General features: G+C 43.1%; 1 protein-coding gene across 1 annotated transcript in view; it reads left to right on the top strand.

Annotated features, from left to right (window-relative positions):
• Positions 1–24,689, top strand: part of cep112 (centrosomal protein 112) — a 94,233-nt gene that overhangs the window by 48,220 nt on the left and 21,324 nt on the right. The window contains exons 19-21 of the mRNA XM_030790251.1: positions 1,347–1,529; positions 9,654–9,884; positions 22,826–22,888. Coding sequence (XP_030646111.1) covers positions 1,347–1,529; positions 9,654–9,884; positions 22,826–22,888 — 477 coding nt within the window. The remainder of the gene's footprint in view (positions 1–1,346; positions 1,530–9,653; positions 9,885–22,825; positions 22,889–24,689) is intronic.

Here is a 24,689-nt window from a genome sequence, read left to right as displayed (position 1 = left end):
GTGCGCGCACGTCGGTTATCTGTTCCACTCTAATGAGCGTTGGCAAAATCCAAGAAAAAAAAAGACACGAAAACATGGCATCTCAACTGTCCACGAAATTCGAACAGAACTGAAAAGACAAGTGGCAGTTGCTACTTTAAGCGGCTTTTTTCGTGGCCTTCACCGTCCTGCTCTCTGGATCTGGCTTCCTGCAGAGGCCCCATTCATCACCTGCTCTCAATAGCTGTGGAGCCGCCGCTAGCTGGCATGCCAGGTAGGGTGCCAAGCCACACAATGTGGAAGGATTATCATCAGAGCCATGGGGACCAGGCCTCTCCGTGCCGGGCCGTCTTTCAGAGCAAGCGGGGAGACGCGGCAGGACTGGCCAAGGTCACCGTCCCCCGTCAGGAGGGGAGTGGGAACGGACCCTGGGAACTAGCCGCGCTGCTTCTCATCGCAAAGCTGAGCTCACCGCACAGCAGGTGCAGGACAGCGAGATAATGCTGCTCTTCGCTTTTGTGCTCTTTCAGATTTTTCCTCCTTTTCCCCCTCGTTGTGGATTTTTTTTTTCTTTTTTTTTCCTCCAGTATGTGCTGTCAGTGGATGTTGATTGAATGGATATATTTGTATTTTCTCTTGATTATTCTTTTTTTGTTTTGTTTTGTTTTGCTGTGTTGGCTTAGGCTTGCAGTGGATATTGACTGAAGTGTAAGCGGTTCTAAACAGAATAATAGTGTGTCCGCCGTATTGCTAGATTAATTCCCGGACCAAATACACACAACTTAATTTGTTCTATAGAAGCCTGTACGAATAAATTGGATTACAGGTGCGGAAAGTCACCTAGAAAATGTCTTGTTTTTTTTTTTTTGTTTTTTTTTGTTTTTTGTTTTTTTTTACAGTTTTTCGCCTACTTTAAGTTGAGATTTCCCATTTCCTCGTGTTTCATGAATGTAGCATGTAATAATGATTTTATGCTTAGCTCTAAGCTGATTTTATAATCCTGTCTCCAGTGATGCATGGGACTTGACTTTTGAGAAGGGGCAAATGGCTGCCCCACTCCAAGCTCTTAAATGGCCCATGTATCATGTCTTTTGCACGTGAGAGCAAGAGACAACAGAGGATAACCGCGAGAGAACGAGTGAGAGAGAGTCGCTAATAGTTTCGATTAGCGCAAAGACTAGAATGATGACAAAATCTGTGAGGTAATAGTGAGGCATGTGATGCAAAGATACATGTCAGCTGATTAGGATGTGAGGCAAACAGTGAACTTTTTTTTTCCCCCTTCTTCCTTCGCCATGCCAAGCGCAAGTTGTCATGACGACAGGGATGTTCTGCTGATGAAGTCTGGCTCCTTGTTGTCCAATCAGATCGTGGAGCTGAAACTGCAGCATGAACAGGAGAGGACACACCTATTCCAACAGCACAATGCCGAGAAGGACAGCCTGGTCCAGGACCACCAGCGGGAAATCCAGTGTTTGGAGAAAGAGGCACGGGCCGCCATGGTCCAGCACCAAAAGCAGACCCAGGAGTGGAGGAAACGGGACGCACAGGTAGGGGGTCTCCTCTTCTCCGCTCTTCCATGTGACCATTTTGATTTCGTCTCTTGACATTGCTAAATAGATTTTTGCAACACTTTAAAACTTTACCACTTACGTAGTCGTGTAAAATAGTTGTTCAGCGGATTTCCCAGCATGGAATTTCTGTATTATTTTTATTTAAAAAATGTCAAAAATGAAGTATCGCGTTATCACACGAAAGCGTATACACCGTATACGTATGGCGGGAAAAAAGAGAAAATGTGGTTTGATCGCCAAGAAATGCACAAAAACTTTTTTTGCGCATGACGATTTTTTTTTTTTCTTTTTTTTTTTTTTCTTTCTTTTTTTTTTTTTAAATATGTGTATATTTAATGTTTCGCAGCGGGACTTAATGGAGGAATTGAAAAACTCCAGCCACCGAAACCACAGGCTGCCAGATGAAGGCAAATCTGTCGGCACAGTGTTACCCTGGCCTTTTATTCCCCACCATGGGTTGCATTTTTCTTTTCTTTTGCCCATTTTGGCTTGGTCCGCATGAGCCGTGCTCCGGCGCGGAGCCCTGTTTCCCTGCCGAGCTCCGTGTTTCCTCCACGCTCTGCAGGGAGTTATCATCGTTTCATACATGCCATTTGAATTTTTTTTTTTTTTTTTTTAACATCGTGGAAGTGTGATAATAGCTATGTGCCATTTAGCGTTTATTGATGATGGTTATGAACATAAGTCTTTCGAAGCCTCCATTTTGGTCACCAGCAGGTTTCCGCTGCCTGTTCCGCCAAGTCTCCTCTACTCCGCTCTCCTCTCCACTTTGCCTACCGTTGGTTCTCTGTGGGAAGCCATTTGAGAGACTAGCCCCCAGCTGCGGACGCATTTGGCTCTTCAAACTCCAAGATGAAATATAAATTGTCAGCATGGCAAAACCATGTTTATTGGCTCCTGGCAAAACAAGCCCAGTGGTGGTACTATATAGAAGAAATGGGAAATGGTCGTAGAACTTTGGCGGCTGTGGGAGCGAAATCTTTCAGAATACTCTGAGTACTGCACACAGGTGACTAAGACTATTGCAATATTGTTATTAACAATATTGCTCTTTCTTGATTGGGTTTGTGGTGGCAATTATCATTGCTGTAATAATATATTTGTGAGTATCAATTTGATGATGTTGCTGTATTGCAAAAAAAAAAAAAAATTAAAAACTTTTAGAATGATGTTAGATTTGGGGACATATTTTCTGTTCCATATAATGGAAGACTAGTGTCTTTTGTGACATGAATTTTCAAAAATGTGTTTGTACCTCAAGGGTTGGTCTTACAGACAAAAATTAAGACTCATCCTGGACAAAACGGAATTTTAAATAGAGCAGCTCTGTTCAGAATGCATTTTAGTCTAGGATTAGACTTAATCATAGTTTCTGTCACATACCTATTGCACCTTTTAAGCATTTTACACGAAACATTTTAAACAAGGCGGTAGTCATGGTTATAAATATATGTAGCGCTTAATAAATGTATTTGATAATAACCCTTGTGGAGACAAATCCCATAATTCTGTGTGTTTAGGGCCGGCCTTGTTGGAAGTATGAAGTGAGAACAGGAAGAATGATATATCCCTATCGCTCTCAGCTTTCAGCACACACGGAGCAATTTGTTGGCACTTATAGGATCAGGCTCCTAGGTTTTGGCTGATCTATATGTGTTCCCTGAGCTGCTGATGCAATTGTGGTCAGAGGAGCTCTGAACCTCGACACCCCCCAAAATTCTCCCTACATAAGAAAAACAGCATTGTGAGGAGCTTGGCTCATGTCTGGGAAAGGATCCATGGCTGCATTTAAAGGAATAAATCTGTTTTCTGATTTCTCCATTTAGTGGCACTCGGGATATAAACCCCTGGGAAGAAGAGATGTCGCCCATCTCCAAGTGTTGACAACCTCTTTAAATGTGATATTCTGAGACTGATTAGAGATTCCATTATCTGTGAGGGAAGCTCCCGAATCTGGAGAAATAATGGGACTGCTTAATAGCAAACACAAGGATGAAATATAACCTCATGTCAAAACTGAGTTTTCCCAATGCAGAACTTGACATAAAAGCCATGCTGGTTGTTTCGAGAACTTTTCTGTCTGGATATATTTCAGTTTAGGTCCAGCAACCATGCTCCGAGGAGACACAATTGCATCCACCGCTGACAGGAAAATTGCCAGACTATACAGTTTTACTGCGATAAGATAGTCATCTTGGCCACTTTATTTCATCCAAGGAAGTGCATTTCCACCAAGTGCAGTTTGAGAGCTCGGTTGGAGAGAGGAAGGAGGATGCGATCTTCAAAAGCGTTTGAAGTGATTGAAGAGCTGATTTACCTGCCTGCATCATTTCCGTTTGTGGTCTTCACTTGTGTTTGAAAATATGAACAGTTTACTCATCTGACACTCAAAGATGGGAGCTGACATGAAAATGTATGCCGATGATCGATCAGGGTTATCTTTATTCGTTCTGAAGATGCTTCACTGAAAATATCAAAAACACCAAACTATGCGTGCAGCCTATCACTGGAATCAATCAACGGCGAGTACGCACAGCCATAGACAAAGGCATTGGTGAGTGGATTGACATCAGGCTGGGGTTCCTTCCCAGAATTTGAGAAAGGATAGTGCTTTGGAAAGCTGGCAGAGGGAACGGATGTCTGTCACACCATCTGAAGATGAGCAATTCAGACTCGTCTCTTCATGTGGTCAACACACTAATAAATGGAGGTCTGGCTGACGTTCTGGCATGTGTGTCAAAGAAGAAATGAGTCGTGCCTCTCTGATTTGGTTTTTTTTTTTTTGTTCGTTTTGTTTTTGTTTTTGTTTTTCAAGGAGATCAATGACCACCCTTGCCATGACCAGCTCTGTTACTGTGGCTTAGACCAATTTGTTGGCAGTATTAGCTTACATTCTTCTACATGATAGAAAAAATAGCGACCTTCTCATTTTTCGGCGCTGCTGTTAAAAATGTTCTGTTTTTGAGGGGTTTTTTTTTTAGTAGTCATTTCTAATCAGTTCACCATTGCTGTTACCGCGTGATGTTGCTTTGGACGTATTGCTTCCTTCTACCGGAGATCTGCAGAGGTCTTTATTGATCTGGTTCTTGAATTGAACTTTTTTTTTTTTTTGTGGACGATGCTTAGGGAACACGCCCAAATCTGCATCCTTGGGCTTTTTGTTTGTTTGAAGCGTTGGTCTCCCTAGCCTGGAACGGCTCTTTAACTGCCCTCCAGGTCCCCATTTTCCTCAGTCTTTTTCCAAGATGAAAGACCAAAAAGAAGAATCAGTTGGCAGCCCACATCAGATGGTTACCAGTAAATATGGTTGCCTGCAGTCAGCGCTCTGTGTTAATTCTCCTCTGACCCAGGAGGCTAGATGTATTCTCCATCCATACACATTCACCACTTGCTATTCTGAAGAGACCATCTTCTCTCTCTGTTTTTATGATTTTTTTTTTCTTTTATTGAATACAGCGTGCACAAGATGTGGTTTCCTCATAACATTTTTTTCACAGTGCATTATTGCTATTCATCTCTCAACCAGTGTATCATTCCTTTGCTGCAGTGGTGTGAACGCGCTACACTTCTCAGCTGCTGTCAATTAAGAAATTTAGTATCATGCTACTGCTAAAATATTCTTTTTGTGTATAGTTTAGTTTTGTATAATTGAAGAATGAAGCGCACACCAGCTGATTTGCTCTGGGCAGATGGATGCGTACGCCAGTTCTTCCCTCATTGGAAAAAAGGAAACTTATTAACAAAAATTTATTCTGGATCCATAATCAACAGATGTTTTATTGGATCTTTCAAACTCGTTATAGCATTTCCTGTAATTCAATTCCATTCAAAATCCTTATTTTCCGCTCTTCTCTATTTTTTTTTTCCTTTTTCATCCTTGATAAATTCTCTTTCTTTTTTTCTTTTTTTTTTTTTTTTTGATAATACAACATTGAGTTCTAACAGCATGGTAGAGGATCACATCCTTTGAGTATAATGCGGGGGCTGCTCTCCGCAGCTGTGATTGGCAAATTAATGACGCCATCAGACTTTCAAAGAACTTTATTCCCCACTAAGAGATTAGAACACAGAGGAATCAAGGCTAGCATGACAGAAAAGATTGGAACTGTTTTCTGTCATGTGAGAGCAGACTTGATAACCAAGTCTTAAGTTAGCTGTAACACCAGTGGGTTTTCCCCTCCTCTTATGTATTGTTTGTGTTGTTTGTCACGCTGGCCTTGTCATTTCCAAACATCAAACGGCCAAACTCTGTTTATAAATACTCACTCTCATCCATATGTATGTCACTGAAGATCCCAAATGGATTAAGATGCTCTTCTGATGGAGGACAGGTACTGTAAAACTTACGATTTCGTGCCATTTAGTTTTGCTCTGCCTGTCCGAAAAAGTAAACTTTTTGAGGAGAGATGTTTTTGATTTTTTTTTTTTTTCTTCTTCTTCTTCTTCTTCTTCCTGTGGAATTTGAGATTTGAATTCAGCTTTGAAAGAAATTTCTTTTTCAGGACCGTGCTACCTCTGTCGCTGTGAACGCCTGACCTTGTGTTTGACCTCAGTTTTTTAAACAAACTGAACTGATGGGGGAACCACTCACTGTCCCCTTCTTTGACCTGTGTTTTAAATATAGCTGTCCATCTTCAGGTTTTTAATGGAAGCATCTCACATCACAGTTACCTCTGTTATCTTTTTATTTTCCTCTGGATCCGGCTCTTTCCACCCACCAGTGATACAAGGAGACTGTGTTGTCTAAGAGCTGGAAGTCTTAAGACCGATAACTCCAGCAGGCTGGGTCCGGGGAGCAGATGGGGCTTTTGTGATGAGAAAGGTTTTAGTCCTGCGCCAAATATTGCTTCCAACGACTATGAGCAAATCTGCCTTTTCACGGACTTATTTCTTTTGAATCTGTGAGTCAGTCTCATATTTGGACAGCCCCCCCCCTCCCCCCATGTTCATCTGCAAGTGCATGAATGTGTGGCAGTGGTGGAATTGCAAATGAGAAACATTGTGTACTAACATATATATACAAAGCTGATGGCATTTAGTATAATATGCCAGTACACAAAACAGGCCCATCATTGGATCTTGGAAGTTTTTTTGTTGTTTGTTTGTCCCCCCCCCCCCCCCCCATCATTTCTCCAAATTGCATCAATACACCATTGTCAACTACTACTATTACTTCATACTTTGAAGGTTTTGATGTTCTGCAGACACCAAACACATCATAGCTTAGAGGGTTTCCAGCTTGCTCATGTTTTTTAACTGCCATAGTGTAGCAGTTGGATGTGTTGGGTTTGTGTCACAAATGCATGGTTCTTTTTAACACATTAATAACAGGATGTGTCTGTTCTGAACTGCTTTTACAGCAAAGAGATTGGCAGATAACTCTTATCTCTGTCACATATGTTTGGTTAATGTAATTGGTTAAGCCTAATCCACTATTGATGTATTCAGATGTAGAGACATTTAGTACATTTCTTATGTACACTGTCATGTAATTAGCTGTTTCCTGCCCCCACTAGACCGGCATTCGGTATTTACACTGACAGGACCCACCTGAGATAAATAGCAGAAGATCCAGTAATCTTCCTCTCAGAGAGCTAAATTCTCTCTTACTCCCATGTCCTTCAGAGGAAATTCTTTAACACAATAAACTTCAAAGGTAGCTCATAGACATGCGTGTATTCACACATACTCAAGGATGAGAAAGCAGACTGTGTTTTCGCAGCATCTACACACCTCTGTCCTCATGTTGGGTGGTGGTGGTGGTGGTGGTGGGGGGGTGTAATCAAACCATGAAAACAGAGGCAGACCTGGTCCCAGTCCCATCCTACATGCTTTATCTTCCCCGCTTCTGTTTTCCCTGGCTAGCCTCCAGGTTTGCGGAACTGAAGTGTAAACAGTTTATGGACCTGGCGAGGAGGCAGGAGCAGGCCCTCAGAATGTAACCAGAGCTTGACTTCACAGGCAGGCTAAAAATGTTCACTAGAGCAAAACATGGTGCGGATAGGAAACAGCGCCGTGGATGAAGAGAGTTTTGTGCAGCTGACGTCGGCGGTGCGCTCTCACTGGGGGAGAACCAGTTCTGTTTCCCACCTGGGCACTCCAACTGCGTAGTAGACCACAGTTTTTAATGCCTTTTATTTTTCACTGTGAAGAGTTGTTATTGAATAAATAGCTCAAGAAGAGCAGCCATAACTGGGATTTAGGCCTAAGGGTTAGGCTTGTGTAGGTCTGAGGTCCCCCCCCCCCCCCCCCCCCCCCCACATCTTTATGATGAGGTCACTATGGCAACTGTTTAAAAAAAAATGGAAGAATTATTTTTACTGTTTTGATCTGAGCATGTCTCTCTTTTTTCCCCCCTCTAGCGATAAGATCATATACTGTACTGCCTACTACACACTCATCACTCTTTCATTACTCTTAAACTAATTAAATTCTTTCACTCAAACATTCAGATTACATCACTCACACATTACAACACCCTGTTGAATAATGGCAATTCTTTCCATTCTTACTAATGAGCCCCCTCCCCCCCTCTCCTTGCACTAGTTTTGTACTCAGACATTTTTTTGGGGTTTGTTAAGATTATTTCCAACCCCATCAAAAGATGCTGAGAAACCCTCCCCCAGTCCAGTTTAAGAGGGAATTATAGATTAAAGGCTCTGCGAAGCAGAGATCTAATAGCTCTGTGCCATTGAAGCGGCATGAGGGCCAGTTCTGCCGCTGCCGCCTGGGACCAGAGCACAGCCTTGGCATCTGGATGTTTGTGTGACACGCCTTTGAAGTGGCAGAGATTCTCCCCAAGTGCCCGCAGAGCAGCTTCAGATGCTTTCCGGCATACTGCCACGTGACGTGTTAACCGGTCTCCTCCCCAGGATGTCCAGGAGTGTACGGAGCAGGAGGAGCAGTTTCGGGGCACCGCCAGCCTCTACTGCTGCCACTCCTTAGCTACCCGTTAGCTCCTGATGTCGGGCTAAACGCTCGGGGAGGCGAGACGGTTTTGATCAGTACATCACCATGGCGCTGTATCAAGACAGGTCATGTTGTATTATGACTTGGAGGTTCATTGACATCCATGGCTGGGTTTTTTTTGGTTTTGTTTTTTTCTGTTTGTTTGATTTGTATTTATAATGGCAAACTTTTATTTGAATCTCGGTTTAGCCTGTTATATTGGTGTGTGACGCCTAGAGGGGTTTTTGGGGGGGGGGGGGGGGGGGCTGTTGGACTTCTTTTGACAGTCAGCCACAGTTGCATTCCACCATGATCTCAGGCTGTTTACATAGCCACTAAATAATCTCATGCTGAGCTCGAACATCCCATTAATTTTTTTTTTTTTTTTTTTTTTTGCAGGCAGTTTTGGGTATTAAGTATTCCAGTAATGTGATGTAGCCATTCAAATTAAAAGCGCCCATCCCTGGCCAAAGCCACACTGACAGGTTCAAAGCCAAAGAGGTCAAGCCCAGGGTCGGTCTGTCAGTGCAGTGAACACACAAACCACTGCTTGACTTTCTAATGGAGGTCCCTGTCAAATAGGCAGGCGCTAATGTTTCTGCTGGGCTTCTGTTTTCTCTCCTTTTTTAGCCATCTGTGCCTTTTTTTTTTTCTTTTTTTTTTTTCAGCAGCGTCGCTAACACTGCAGCTCTCTTTGGCAGTGCTCTTGACCATGTTTTTTCAACTTCCTGAAATGAAAAATGGCGGCAGGACCTCAACCCCATGAGTAACTGACCTTTGATTTGCGCTAATTTTGCTCATTAAATCAAACCACTGACCTTTGTGGAATGTAGGGCTTTGATGTTGAACTCTTGTGGCTAAGAGATCAGAGGGGGTGGTTTCTGTTCTCCCTTCCTGGCAAAGAGGGCACAAACACTCTGTCTGCTCTTGTGCGCGCTCTCTCTCTCTCTCTCTCTCTCTCTTTCTCTCTCTCTCTCATTGCCTCTCTCCCTGTGCCCCAGTATAAGTATGGGATTTCCTTTGTATCTGCACCTGGAAATGCACTACTTTTCAAATTTCAGGTGTGATAAAGGACCACACGAGTCCCTCTGCAATATTTTGACATTTTTACCGTGACCTGATTGTATGGGTGAGTACTGTCTCTCTTTGCAGACCATAGCTGACTTGGAGGCCCAGGTGCACAGTCTCAGGGAGGAGCTGCTACAGGCGCACGCTCAGAGGAAGCAGCAGCTGATGGAACTGGGTCTCCTTCGCGAGGAAGAGCGGCAGAGGGCCGCCCAGGACCAGGAGGCAGCGCTGGGCCGCCTGCGTTCCGAAATGGACCGCGTCCGCCAGGATCTGGAGAAGACCCACGCTGCAGAGAGAGAGCTTGCACTGGAAAAGGTGGGTGGTCTTCTGTGCTGGCCCGTAGAAGCAGGATGGAGTGTCATATAAAACCAAAGCTGCAACTAAAGAACTCATTACCCTCAGATTCTGCCGGAGACTTTTAATATCCTCCCGAAAATGCCGGTGGAGCTGAGGGTATTGGGTCTGCCTGTCTGGCGGCCTGATAATCCACTGCCCTCTTTGCTGGTCACCCTACTGATATGAAAGTCCATGCTCGCTCTGATAGACCTCCAAAAACTAGTTTATCCCTCTGAACAGTGTGAATATTAGAGGGTCCTTCTGGCCACATTTGTGTGCCAGTAGAGGTGGCTCCTTATGGAACAGGGCTCTTTGCCGCAGTGCTGATGTGAACAAAGCCCTGAGGCTTTGGCAGGGCCCAGTGCAAGCGAGGAGGTGGGGCAGGCTGGGTTTGGCAGTCCTGACTGCCTGTGGTTTGGAAAAACTCTGTCCCTGATGCTTTCGCCTGTCACTCTTTATATCACCCTGCAGTAAAAGATATCAAGCCTGTCAGTCGAGGAAATGACTAAGAGCTTGTTAATTCTCTTGCGCGCGTTCTCTCTCTCTCTCTCTCTCTCTCTCTCTCTCCCCCTCCCTCCCTCGCTCCCTCTCTTTTTCTCTTTCTCCTCTTCTTGCCCTTCAGTGTATAGGGTAAACAGATGAACCAGTGCATGTGCCAATTTTCTCACCTGGTGGAGCGTGTGCTGGTTTGAACTTGCAGACATACGCAGACGCACACACACGCACACACGCACACACACACACACACACACACAAATACACACACAAACACACACCCTGTGATGGCTTCCACTGGCTTTGTAGTCTAGCAGCGTGGGTAGGGATCTGGTTAGTATTTCATTAGAAATGCATTGGGCCCCTCTTTGCACTTCCCTATCTAGGTGGAACAGGCAGACTTGTGTGACTTTGCTGGAATTCCAGAGGTTCTCCCTGCTTCATTTTATTTTCCTAACACTTGATCCTGGTAACAGAAACTGGGGCTTGAAAGCTCCCGTAATCCTACACAGGTTGGGCAGGAACTGGCCAAAGGTGGTGTTCATCAGGGTATAATCCTGATTAGACCCATCAAAGCCATTACTTTTCATTAAACACATGCGTCACTGCTGACTGGCCCCCTTCAGGACATCTGCAGCACATTACCGTGGTTTTCGGCCTCCTTCATAAATCCTTTCTCCATTTTGGGAACATATGCAAGTTGCATTACTACACATTAATCCGCATCTGAAGTGATCCCACTTTGCTGCTCCGCCACATCAAATCTGTCACGTAAAGGTTGTTTACAATCCCTCCTCTCTTTGTCACTTCATCCTGTCTTTCTCTGCATATCAGAATTAGAAACTGAGACTCTGCCCCTCACACTTCTTAACTGCTTGTAAATGTCAGGTCTAAAAGAAGCAAGCAGCACCCACTTGTATCTGTTCTCCTTACAGAAGAAGAAAACAAAGTAGTTTTAGCATTCCCAGTGGAGTCCATTAGCAGTTAATAGAGTAGTTTGAATTTTGCAGGTGAACTGAGTGAGTGGAGGTTTTCACCTACTGAGAGACATTACAGTGAGAGTGCTCAGAATGATCACTGCATGATCATTCAGATAGTTTTAATCACTCAAACCTTTGTACAAAACAAACGTCTCCATAACAGAAAAATCGATGGTGCTTTCATAGTTAGATTTACCAGTAATTATCACTTTACTGGGTAAACAAAATACCTATGTTCTAATTACCAATGTGACAGATACATTAAACATCGTGAAATCAACATTTTCTTAGACATTGACCACAATCTGGAAATAAGAAAAAAAATGCAGCTGTGTCAGTCACACTTACTCACAACGTCAAGGAAAATTATGCTGACAGTTATGTTAACATACACCAACAACTACATTACGCAACAGGGACAGCAATCACAAATTGTGGTTTACTGGCCATAGATGAAAATGGAATTTTGTGTGGGTTGTTGGTAAAACCGAAAAAAAAAAACCCCAAAAAACACGGATGTTTACATTATGGCTGCAGTTTAGAAATGCCTTTTAGCTGGAGCCATTGCACAACAAAATACAATTCGATGTACTGAGCGCAATGCCTGGACATCTTATCAGTGGACAAAAGTAATATGATCTGATTTGTCTTTTACCCTTTCATGTTTCAAGAAAGCCAAAGGAAGCTTTCAACCCATACTGCCTGTTCTCTGCTGTTAAACATAATGGTGCATCTATTATGGTATGGGCAGCCATCGTATGGGAGCTACTGGGTCTCAGCATTACTCTTTATGATACAGTTATGGCCAAGGAGGACAAAACCATTTAAGGCAACCACACACAGCCTGTGAGTGCAAACACTTTCCCCTCAAGATATTACAATACTCAAAATCTATGATACCACCTTCGCCATTACTAAATGGATTTAGGAGTGTTTTCATTTACATCAGGATGAAGTTCTAAACCTTCAATCGCCACTTGTCCCTACAATCAGCAACTCTAAATACCATTGAATCTCTATAGAACTTGTGGAGCACAGAGTGGAAAAAAGGTTCCTACCCTCTCATTTCTCAAAGAGCTAAAGGTGTCCTGTTGAAAAATGGCCAAATATCCCATGTGAAACAATTCAGAACTTTGTTCATCAATATGCCATGAATGATTGCCCTGAAGCCAAAGGCATACCCTGCTCTTTACACTCAATATTAAAATAATGTTTATCCCCTGTAGGTAAGGCAAGGTTGCTGTAGTGAGTGCATCGCATTCAGATCAAGGTAGGCCTGTATAGCATAGCCCCAGCTAATATAGAGGTAGATCTAACACTCTGATCTTAACACATCCTAAGGCAGCAGGGTTTGCAGAGAAGGACGAGATTATGTTCATTCCTGGTACTGTGCTTTGCTCAGTGGATGAGAGGGATTCATCTTAGTCAACAGAAACCCATATACAAACATGCACATGCAAAGGACTAGTGCTGAAATATTGAAACGCGTATGGCCATCGGCGTACAGCATATAGCTTGCCATTTGTCCATTGCTTTTTTACTTTAATACTTGCCTCATGAAAGGAAAGGCATTATTAAGTTAAATTAGAGGGTCATACAAATTTGGTACTTTGAAAGTAGTAAATGATTACATTGCACGGTTAAGCCCAGTGTGCAGCCAAGATAGAAAGTTTAGGTCAAAGTTTGCGACTTTTTTTTTTTATTTGTGAGTTTTAGTTGGAAAAGTTTTAGTATTTTCATTTCGAATAAGTTTTTTAGACTCAGATCCTTATTGACTCATCATGTTTTGTAAGCTGAAATTTCTTATTCTTTTGATGCCGACAGAAATGCTGTCCTCGGCAGTCAGCGGGTCTTGAAATGGGCAGCTGGAGTTTGAACACACATCTCACTGATCCCAAGAAAAAGGGAGGAGAAATCCATTAAATCCATGAATGGATTTTCATCAAAGACATGCTTTTTGAGGGGAGCTCGTGGAATAAAATAATGAGAAACAGTATATCAGAACAGATAAGATCGTGCGTTAGATTGTTCTAACGTCACAGACTTGGTGAAAAGAAAAAGCGGAAGAAAAAAGAGACTTTATTTCGGTGTCTACTAACGACTGAGGTTTATCTGTCTGTGAGCGTCCGCCAGAAGCCCAATCTCCGTCTGCCACAGAGGAGCCTGGGAGCCTTGTTCCTCTAGATAAACCTGTCTGCTCTCTGGAGCACACAGGACTTGCAGCCGGCTCCTCAGATGTTGCACCTAGCTCTGAATTTTCTCCCTCGTGACTCTAACTTAATGGCCAGATATGGTATGTCAGAGCTTGCTTAAAAGAGCTAAGTGTTTGGAGGTAGCACACATTTTTATTGCATGAATGACATGAATGTCTTTGAAGACGCTAGCGTACTGAATACTGAATTGTGCTTTGAATATGCTTATCGGAATAAATTCCTTATTGTGTAGATGTATTGTTTAAATGCCACCGCCTAGTCACTAGTCTTACTTCAAGACTTTTACTACTTTAAAGAAAACAGCATAGTTTTGCCGCCCGCAAAGTGCCAGGTTTGATTACTGAAGCAAAGCGTTAGCATTTTTCATGTGAAAATAACAAAATCATGGCATTGTTATTGTCACATGGCTGTGGAAGCAGGCCATGTGACTGGCGTGGCTGGCTTTGTGCCACTAGCCAAGAGGCTTCTTCAGGATCAGGGAAAGGCCATAGCCTAAGAGACCGTAAGCCGCAACACGGCCAAGTCTGCTTTGTTCTGATAAATATTTGTTACGGCATGAAGCACTGTGTGTGACTCGGAGTTCTCATTTAAGCCATATGTGACTAACAAGTGTAAATTATTAAGAACACGTCCTGCACAGAAATCTCATTTATGAAATGTTTGTGGTTTGTGGTATTTGACTCGCATACCAGGAACAAGAAGACAACTATAAAACTGATCTAGTATACTTTAAATCAGCACTTAATCACAGTGACTAAAATTAGGTGGGAATCATCAGATTTTACTGGAAAAAGTACATTCAGAGAGAGAGTTCAATGCTTGTCCACCCAAATGTGACCATCTCACAGAGGCCCTGTTTACACATGGTTTTAAAACGCGTCTTTGGCGATCGGATGACAAGTGGACAGCGCTGAATACAAGTGTACACGGCCACCAAGACGCATTGTGATGCGATCACTCAAACCACTTGCCGAGGTGGTCTGGGACGCATTTGACCACATATCTTTTGTAGTGTAAACACTAGTGCGTTCTGACGCGTCCCTGTCAGGCACTAACGTAATAACCCTCTAATGTAATAACCGTCTAACGTAATAACCTTCTAACGAAAGTGACGTAGCAGTAATGAAATCCGAACACAAGTGGTCAGCTGGACTCCTTGGAGATGCATGACAGACAGGTGTAAACGGCAATGTGTCTCGGATGTCCGCTTGTGATCCGACGGTCCAAGACGCATTTTAAAACCAAGTGTAAACAGCGCCAGAGATGCTTAAGTCACTGTAATGTGACCAGCTGCTAAGACATGGGCTAATTTGCAAAGTAAGAATGCACGTTATTTATTGGATTTAAACAACTCGTGTTTACTGTGGTCTCCACATTCCTGCTGAATAACACCTCTTCTCCTGCATGCCCATGTGGCTACTGACTCAACCCACTTGTTGACACCACTGAGCTAGACGAAGAGTTTACACTGGCAATGAATTGACTGTTGGCTAAGTATATTGATAGAACTAGTATTTACTTTCTGTCTAGGGAACAGCAGATCTTATAGCTTTGAGACTAGACAGGTTTGATCTCTCTATAGAAACAATGTATGGATGAATGTTTGTGTCAGAAATGGCTGTTTCTGTGTGCTCAATAAAAGATGACAGTTTTGTGGTTTTCAACTCAGTCCACAGGGTTCTCAGACTTCACTTGACCTAATTCCACAGCCCTGAATTTTGAGTAAGTTTCCTCTGATGTGGCGATTGCAGTACAATCTCGCGAACGGAGAAAAAATTACACACTTTTGGTCGACGGGGAAGTGATCAATGTTTTTTCAGATGATGCAGCTTCAGTGGACTTGGACTTACATCAAGTGGGAAGGTCATTTCGGCAGTGGTTAAGCACCGTGACAAACACTGCTCGAGGCACTAAAATGGATGTGGCTGTTTCTCTTATGGGCAATGGCTGTTCCCTGCTGCCTCTCCCTCGTCCTTAGGGCCCCCCGTTCATGAAAGATACGTAGCCCCCCCCCCCATTCCTCTTCAAAGAGAACCCCCCCCCCCCCTTCCCACACTATTCAAACCTGCTGAGGCTGTCCAACCGAGCTCAGAGGCAGGGGCCTAATATCAGAGGGGACGAGAGCAAAGACCAGACCGTATGAGTTTGCCCTTTCATTTCATTAAAATCAGCTTTACTCAAACTGAAGAGAATATGGACTGTAAAGCAAGACTGTTGGCTTGCTGAGATTCTGTGGATGCTCTAAGCTACACATTTGACATGAGATCACCATGGTAACAAGGCATACAGTGTCCAACTGATGCACTTTTCTGTTGTTTATCTGTTGTTGTTGTTTTATTTTGGTTTTTTTTTTTTTGTTTGTTTCTGAGGTGACAAAGAGAATGGGAGAGAGAAAAAAGAAAAAGAAAAGCGGGTGGCATTGCTTTCAAGAGTTTGGAGATTTGTTTTTCCCAGCCTAGGTTATGGCACAGCACTGTGTGTGCAGTGAAAATAACAGAAAAGTATCAGAGCGTACCGCATGCAATCTAGCATTTTGGGAAAATGCATCAAGACATCAGCCCAAACGAAATTCAGTAATGGTACTACATACACCATAACTGTATTTGCAGATGACTCAGGCAGAACTTGCCAAACTCTGTCATCTATCTTTCCTCATGATAGAGTTTCATCCTCTCCATCAGTGAGTTTTTCCTCACAGGTTTTCCACCACAAGTCAACATTGCCGGAGCAGCTGCAGAATTCACTTTGAGGTCTGGGAGGTCACATGTCACAGAGACCATCATCCTATTCTGGCCACTAATGGACTCAATCTGTTCCAGTCCCCCCTAGTTAAAGCCTCTACCCCTGCCAACCACCCTCAGTCAAAACTGACATCTGGCCTACCTTTGAAACCACTTCGTGGCTTTGACACCCATCCACAGCTGGAGAGGCAAGCTCTGTTCAACCTGCCCAGAATAGCCACATCACTTAGTTCTCCTACTTTGTTCCCTATAATAGCAACATAGTAGAATTTAGTAGTAGAGTAATATTTAGGAAATTTATGCTCAGTTCAGTTCAGTTTTACAGTGTATTGCATTATCATAATCCGTATAATACTTCTTTTACTACTTAGGTGGGCTGCTTAATGATGCAGAGAATTCCTTGATTGTGTGTATGCTTTTCACTTTACAGTGCTGCCAAAGTCCAAATAGGAGAGAGGCACTTTTTGATGAACACATGTACCTGTTGCTTAAGAGGGATGGTACATCCATTTGAATTCTGTTGTAACACCATGCATTAGAAATGAATCAGCTATCAGACATGGTAGTTTCTGTCTCTGAGAACAGTGTAAACATCTTGGCTCTGAACACAGAAGCAGATCAGTGGTGATGACGTCCCCATGGCAGGCCTGTCAGCTATCATTCTGCCCAAAGTTTAGATGCCTTATTTTTTCTTTGTGTGTCACCAGCAGTTTTTACCCTCTGTAGAATTTTATGATGTATGTTTTCTTTTTTTCTTTTTTTTTCTTTTTCTTTTTTTTCTTTGCTGCCAGAAGATGATGTTGGTGTCGGGTGTTATCGTTGTTGTTTTCTCCTGTTGACGCTTTTTCGCTAACTTATTAATTTCTGTCAAACTGGTTCTCTGCCATTTGGAGATACACCAAATCCCATTATTTTTGGTCATGGATTATGGAGAGCAAAACAGTGGGAAAAATGATCAAAGACGTTTCCCTATCACCTCTGAGTGGCAGATTGAGGGAGGGAAATGGGGCTTAATAGCAGAAAATCAGATTTACACTATCCAGGCATGTGGATGGATGTGGTGATTCCATTTCTCTTTTTTATGCTGAGATGAAAGTTGAGACTGTTCTTCTCTCCCTGTGTCTCTTTCTCTCTCTCTTTCTCTTTCTCGCTCTCTCTCTTTCCATCCTTCATTCTTCAGTAGGGCTGGATAATTTGTGACTTTGATTGTGACAGAGAGACAGTGTCATGGACTGATAGTATAGAGTCGCAGTAACTGTCCTGGGTTTTGGTGGGGGGGGGGGGGCGGTCTCAGGAGCTTCAGCTGTCTCTTTGCATGGGTCAAAGTACAGTATATTTTTAAGATACTCTTAAGTTTTTGAAGGGATGGTCAGTCTTCCACCCCAGAGGACTAATGAGAGGACTGATGTCTCCAGTCTCTATTTTTAATTGTGGTTGATTGCAGTGGTTGGTCATGAAGCCGGCTGGTGGGTGGTGATGCCGAGTGGACAGTGGCCCAGACGTGTGATTCCTGAAAGTCAGGGTTAAAATATGACGCTTGCTCTCTGGTCGGGCGTGTTGTCCTTTAGCTCAGGGCGTTGAAGAGATGAAGAGAGCTCACTTGTGCTCATCAGCGGCTCTAATCACGCCACCAGATGGTGATGGTCGCTATGGGGTCGCCAGGCAAATAAAAGGCTCTTTCACCATGGAAGGGTCCTTTTTCATCTCTTATTGATTCTCTAAGCTGGCCTTTGTTGTGCCGACCCCGGGCTACAAACCAGCCCTGAAGGTCATCAAACGGGAGAGCACACAGGAGGTCCGGACCTTCTTAAGACATCAATGCCTTTACTGGAGTGGCTGATAAACTGCACACCCAGCCAAATCAGCTGGCAGGTGCATTCATAGCAAGGCCCATAGCCTTAACCCCCCGCTCCCAGTGCCCTGATCCCAGGCTAATGGAGGTGTGACAGACCCCAGCCCAGTCACTCTCTTCTTAGAAAAAGGGATTTTTTAAGCCACAGTGAAAAGCAAACAATCCAAACCCCACCACCACCAGCCCAACAAAAAACAGGGCGTTCTCAGTGTTCTCAGAAAGGTTGCCACAACTGACTTGGCTTTTCAAGAAAGAGAAAAGAGAGAGAGAGAGAGAGGGCAAGCCAGAAATGGGGTGAGCACTGATTTGCAGGCATTATCATGATGTAACCTTCACTGGTTCTCAACCCAAGCAGTAGAGATGGAATATTGGACCGACCTCAACTATGTTTTCAGATGTGAAAATACAATGTGGAGAAGCACCTAATTCCTACCATGCTGGCTTTCTCGCCATCAGCTACCACATGGCTGTGTTCTTACATAAAAGGAATGAATGTATGTGTTGTGTGTCAGTATTCCTTCAGAGGCAGTGTAACTTCTGTCTTCTGAATACTCTTTGAGGTAGCAGTGATGCCTCAGAGAAGCTTATTGCTATGTTGTGTGTTATGAAAAATACAAGCAACTGCCAGAATACCACTTAAATACCAAACATTAACACGAATCTAAAGTGATTAAACAGGGTGTTTTGCCATTGTTAGCTGTCAGAACAGCTTCAGTGTGCCTCGGCATAGATTCTCCAAGTATGTAGAACTTTCTATAGGAATATGAACCCCTCTTTTTCCAGCAGAAATTTCACCATTTGGTGTTTTCTTGAGGAGAGTTGAAAACTTTTCTGAAGTGCTGTCTTAGAAGAAGTGTTTCTTTTTCATTGAAATATGTTCTTCACGCCCATCAAACGTTTCAGGGAGCACTCGCGCCTTGTGGAGGGCGCCACTCAAATCAAGATGGAGACCACTCCAGACCGGATCACTGTAGGTTGAATGTCACTTAGAATGACCTTTAGTGCATTGCCACTTTTTCCTGCGAAGGGTACTCCCACACCATAACAGCACTGCCAGAAACATGGGAAACGCACACTCAGGCTGGTGGGTTTCTATTGGCAGACGTCGGCTCATCCGCTTCTTGAAAACAGCGTGAGTCAACTCTTTCAGACTTGCCTGTCCGATCTTCCTCACACTGTGATCTAAAGCCCCAGATATCATCGGCGAGGAAGTATGCAGTTCAACCACAGTTGACACTAATTGATGATGTTCGTCCATCAGATGTACATACCAATATCAGCTTAACCGCTAGTCTTTGTGAAACGTCGGCAAGTTGATCTTCTTCACTTAAGTTAAAGCCAAAAAAGCCCAAACAAAGATAGTTCTTTCTTAGTCACTAACTTAATCACGGTGGCCAGACAGTGGGTGACTAGGTCTACCCAGCTTTTATATACCTGCATGGTGTGATGTTAATTACTTGATCAACTCCAGAGCCACACCTGAATGCATGCTTTGTGCTCCCTCATTTGCGCAAGCGTTTCCGTGATTTAGGCAGTTATTCACAACTACAGTATCCAAAGCAGGGCTTGTTTTTTTTTTTGGTTTTTATTTTTTTTTTTTTTTTTAAAGCCATGCAACATGGAACCCCTCGACTCGACGCTGCTGTCAGGTCTAATCCAGGATGATTCATGAATGTAGACTGTCATTTTGTAATTACAGCATCTCTTAGCAGACAGGGAACGCATTGAATGAGAGCAATGATAGGAGAGCTGACAGAAAAATGAGGAGTGACACATCTTGTGATTAGAGACTGTCAGAAATCTTTGTGATCAGAATAGCAGCACTTCAAACCTAAATGAGGGAAGAATTCTCAGATGTGGAATGGCATGAATAATAAACAATAAATGAAGGAATAACATCTCACATTTTTGCCTCAGTCTCTGTCCGCCTGAGACTGCTAACCGTTGGGTACGGTGAAGCGCATCGCGATGACTGAGGGATTCTGTAAACCAGAGAAAATATAACTCGTTGTGGGTCCTGCTTGATAGACTTGAAGTATTTGGGTTATTCCAGAATATTCAGAAAAAAAGATCAGACATTTACATGCCTGCTTTCATTCACTTGTCCGTAAACAAACGTTAGTTTTGGAATCGACAAACTTTCTTCTGGTGTCAGAGGAAAAAAAAAAAAAAAAAACATTTAATTTATGCTGTAATTATTTTTTTTTTCTTTTTTTTTTTCAAAAAGGGGTTGGTGGATCGAAATGTGCGACATAAAATATCGAGAAAAAAGTCATCTTCATGCTGAAATACCTCTTTTTATCTTTAGGCCAAAGCCCAAATGTATGAATGGTCCTGATTTGAGAACACTATCTGTAATACACTGTGATTTTCCAACAGCAGGAACCAATAAAGAGAAAGGAGTTGCAATGTATGAGAACGCCCCTGGCATTTAAAAGTCCTGTTTACAGAGAAAGCCCTTCCTCCTCTCTGAAAAAAACACAACCCAGATTCCTAAGAGTAGAGCCCCAAAAACCTCCTCAGCACAGATGAGGGACGGTGCCTGCCAAACAGTCTTCTTCTCATTATAATACTAAACATGACTGTTTATGTCTCACTGCAAATATCTGTCATTGGACCTATAGATACACAATTGTTTGTGGATTTATGTGTAGCATGTATATTACGTGTGTTTACATGCATGTGTGTTTTTCGGGAAACACTGCTTCCTTTTTATATTTTACATCATGATTTATTCTGTGTACACCCCCCCCCCCCCCCTCTATGTGTGTGTGTGTGTGTGTATTTGTTTGTATTTGTTTTCTTCATCAGAAAGCCTGTTCAGTGGCTGGCACAGTTCCAGCCGTAGATTGGTAATTAAGTTTTAGTAAGCAGTGCATGGTCGTGCTTTCAAATACAGTACTAGTGTTCTTCTGCAGACTTCAAAAGCTTTGGGCTCCACACCGACAGCATTATTATGTGATTGCCCTGTCTGATACAGCCTCAAAGTGCCTTCAGCACTAAGATACCTTTGGCAGCATGCAGGGAACACACGCAGACACACAAAATATGCAAGGTGTGTAAGAACACTAAGGAGCCTTTCTGTGGACCTTTTCTGTCTCTGTGCGTTAGTTCACATTTCAGTAGATCTAAAAAAAATCTTTTTGTATGGAAACTCCGTCTCTGTATAACTCTATCTCTGTGTAATTACTCTCACAGCACATTTCACGGCACGGAGCCTACGAGACTAACTGCATTTGAACAGTGTTTTGTGCTTTTTTTTTTTTTTTAACAAATCCAAGCATCCAATTCGACGTGGGAGAGCAAACACGTTCACACAAATTTTTCCATCACGCTTAATAAAACAGGAGTCAAGTCAAAGTGGTCTCTATAGCAACAAAAGCATGAAAAACGTACAGAGATGAATGGTGTTTATATGGACATATTTATTTTTTTATTCCCCTCCTCCATTGCTTTGTTTTCTCTCTCCTCTCATCGGTCTGAATGGGCCCCAGGGACAGATGATGGGTAACTAAGACAAGCAGTCACAGGAGAGGGACTGGTTATTAGGACAACCTTAGCTATGTTAGTGTCTGTCTCTGCTTGGACCATTGGAGTTGGGATATGATTAGCAGGTGTTGATGCTGAAAGTCACGGTTCGGCTGTTGATGCCCAGAGCCGACTGACAGTATTGTGTCAGTGGGTGACACCTGTCTACTCAGGATCCACCTCGAGGAGATGGCTGATAGTCAACCAATGCTTTTGAAAGCCTTCAAAGATATTTGTTCCCTCACAAATCTCATACAACACACATACACGCTCCCTTCCTCGGTTATTAGGGATATTATTCTCTTGGTTATTTCATAATAAAATGACCAAAAATAATGGCTGTTTTTTTTTTTTTTTAAGTTTTAACAGCCAGCACCTAGGCGTTGTCCAATGTGCTCCAGACACTGTGGATTTTTTGATGCGTTCCCTGACCTTTTCTCTCCCCTGACCCGCCAGAACAGCACCCTCTCTGTGTCCCTGGACCTCCTGATTCACAAATTAAGCACTGGCCCTCTGTTTCTAGTCCAGAGTTCCTGTGAGTCTTAGTCTGTTACAGTCAAGGCATCGTTTAGTTCTCTTTAAGAGTTCCTTTGTTTTCTTTTACCATCAAGTGCATGGTGACATTACTCACTTAGTACGTCTCCATGTTCACTGGCTCAGTCAAGAAAAAAAAAAAAAAAAGAAAAGGAACAGCAAAAAAACAGATCCTCATGTAATTGTTTATATTTTCTTTCCTTCCCCATCCTGCTCCACATAACCGTCTATGTCGCGTTTTCATGTTCTATTCTTGTTTTGCTGTTAATTGGCAGCTGAGCTCTCCCCACCCTCCCCCCACCCCCTCCTCTTCTTCCTGGTAAGTGATGAATAGTTGGCGTTAGATCAAAGGCAGACCCCTGCGCTGATCTGGCTGCCGCAAAGGGGTGTCGAGACTGGCACCGTGCCCAGGGGCTCCAGCAACAGGCATGCCAACGCTCTTCCAGCCACAGAGGTCAATGGCAAAGTGTCTGTGTATGCACTTCCTACGAGCTGATCTGGTTTCATGTCTCTCTCTCTCTCTCTCTGTCTACCCCCTGACAACCCTACCCCCACCTCTCCTCTCTGTTGTTTGCAGACCAACAGCAAGTTGAAGCAGATTGAGAGGGAATACAGTCAGAAGCTTGCCAAGTCCGCACAGGTAAACAGTCTCTTCCCCCTCTGAGAGTTGTTTAAAATGGTACACAAATGTTCTTAGGGACGCTAAAAAAGAGTCCCTCCTCCCTTTTCCCTTCATCACACACACACACACACACACACACATATACACGTACGCACACACACGCCTAAGTTCATGTACATACACCAGTTTTGGCACAATTCATACAGACAAGCAGACATTTAGACAGACACATACTTGTCATGTTAAACATGAATGTGGTTCAAGCCTAGGTCTCGCCTGCCTTTTCTCTTTCTTTTCTGTGTATTCTCTCTCTTCTCAATTTCTGTTGAATGTTAAATGCCTCAAGGAACCCTTTGCTTTGGGTTAAGATAGGTTTTGTGAGGTGAGTATAAAAGCAAGAGTTATTTTCACTGAGTTTTCATTCCTCATAACATACTCCAAATAAAAAAAAAAGAAACATTGTCAACAAAAGTTGAACATATATGTTTGATTTCACAGCTCCCACTACACACACGTAGAGGTTTATCGCTAAAACGCTACCTTTACCTGATTAAATCAGTCTCCTAGCAGCGTTTTCATGCACAGGTATGAGGTGTCTGTGCTTTAAGTTAGCTTTGCCTTCTGGTCATCCGTTCTCGTTTTTTTTTTTTTTTTTCCCCCTGTCATGTCTGTTATTGATGCAGCTCTCGGCTTTACCCATATGTTAAATATTAGATAAGTGTGCTCTGATTGAGTGCAGTTAAAACCCTACAAGGTTCTTCTTTTCTGTCATGAATCAAGTAACAGAGCTAGTCCTCCATCTACCCCTCCTCTGCCTTTTTCTGTATAAATGACTGAGATTTTCAACACTGTTTAGCTCTGTGCAGAAGCCTTGAGAACTTGTTTACATTTAAAAAGAGGTCTTCTTACTACTGCACAGCTAAGCACTAAAGAACTGTAGTCACCCCACCATAATTGCGCCTCATTACCTACGTACCAACTCTTTTTTTTTCCTTCGTTTTGGGACTCGCCACAATATGGAGGAGTTGAAAGTAAGGTTGACAAGCAGATGTTGTGTGAAAACACTAGCTTATTAAGTTACACAATGCCCAACATCAAAAGAGCAGAATAGTGTGTCAGAGTTCACAGAAATTTACCCATCTTTGCCTTGTACTAAAAAAAACCCACCGGCAAAGAAGCAAATGATTAATCTCCTCCTTTTGGGGGCACAAAATTGGCGTAGGCTGAACAAACATTTCTTCCACCCCCCCACCCCCCCTTACTTTGTTCCGGTGTTTTGGGGACACGATCTACATACATATACACGTCTAATAGATTTTATGTACCTGTATTTGGAATTAGCGCACACTTTATATGTCTGTTAAAGGCTTTGACCCGGAGGCTTTTAGGAAGAGAGATTTATTCTGTCCACCCCTGAGGCAAGGCTTGGCAACGTACACAAGTGGCCTCTGAACCATTAAGCCTTCTATCAGCTGTAACCCGTACAAGTCTATTAAACAGCATCTTTTTAATATGCATGAAACGCAGAGTTTACACTCGCAATGATACTTCAATGAAAAACATACCAGACCAATACATTACTCTGTAGAGACTGTAGACGAGGGGTAAGAACGTTCACACTGGCAGGGTTTTTTTTTTTTTTTTTAATTAGTGTTGGACAAATGCAGTTGCCTGAGTCTTGCATGGAGATTTTTCCCCCCACCTTTGAACTCTCCAGTGTTTGTGGCTTTGCAGCTAATGATGAGGCCTCGGATGAGGCAACAGGAGGTATCATCCAGTGCAATGCTTTCTTTCTCTCTCTCTCTCTCTCTCTCCCTCC

Source organism: Chanos chanos, chromosome 13, assembly GCF_902362185.1.
Source record: "Chanos chanos chromosome 13, fChaCha1.1, whole genome shotgun sequence".
Taxonomy (NCBI): Eukaryota; Metazoa; Chordata; class Actinopteri; order Gonorynchiformes; family Chanidae; genus Chanos; species Chanos chanos.
Note: the sequence above shows the minus strand (reverse complement) of the source record. Positions and strands in the feature narration are given on the sequence as shown.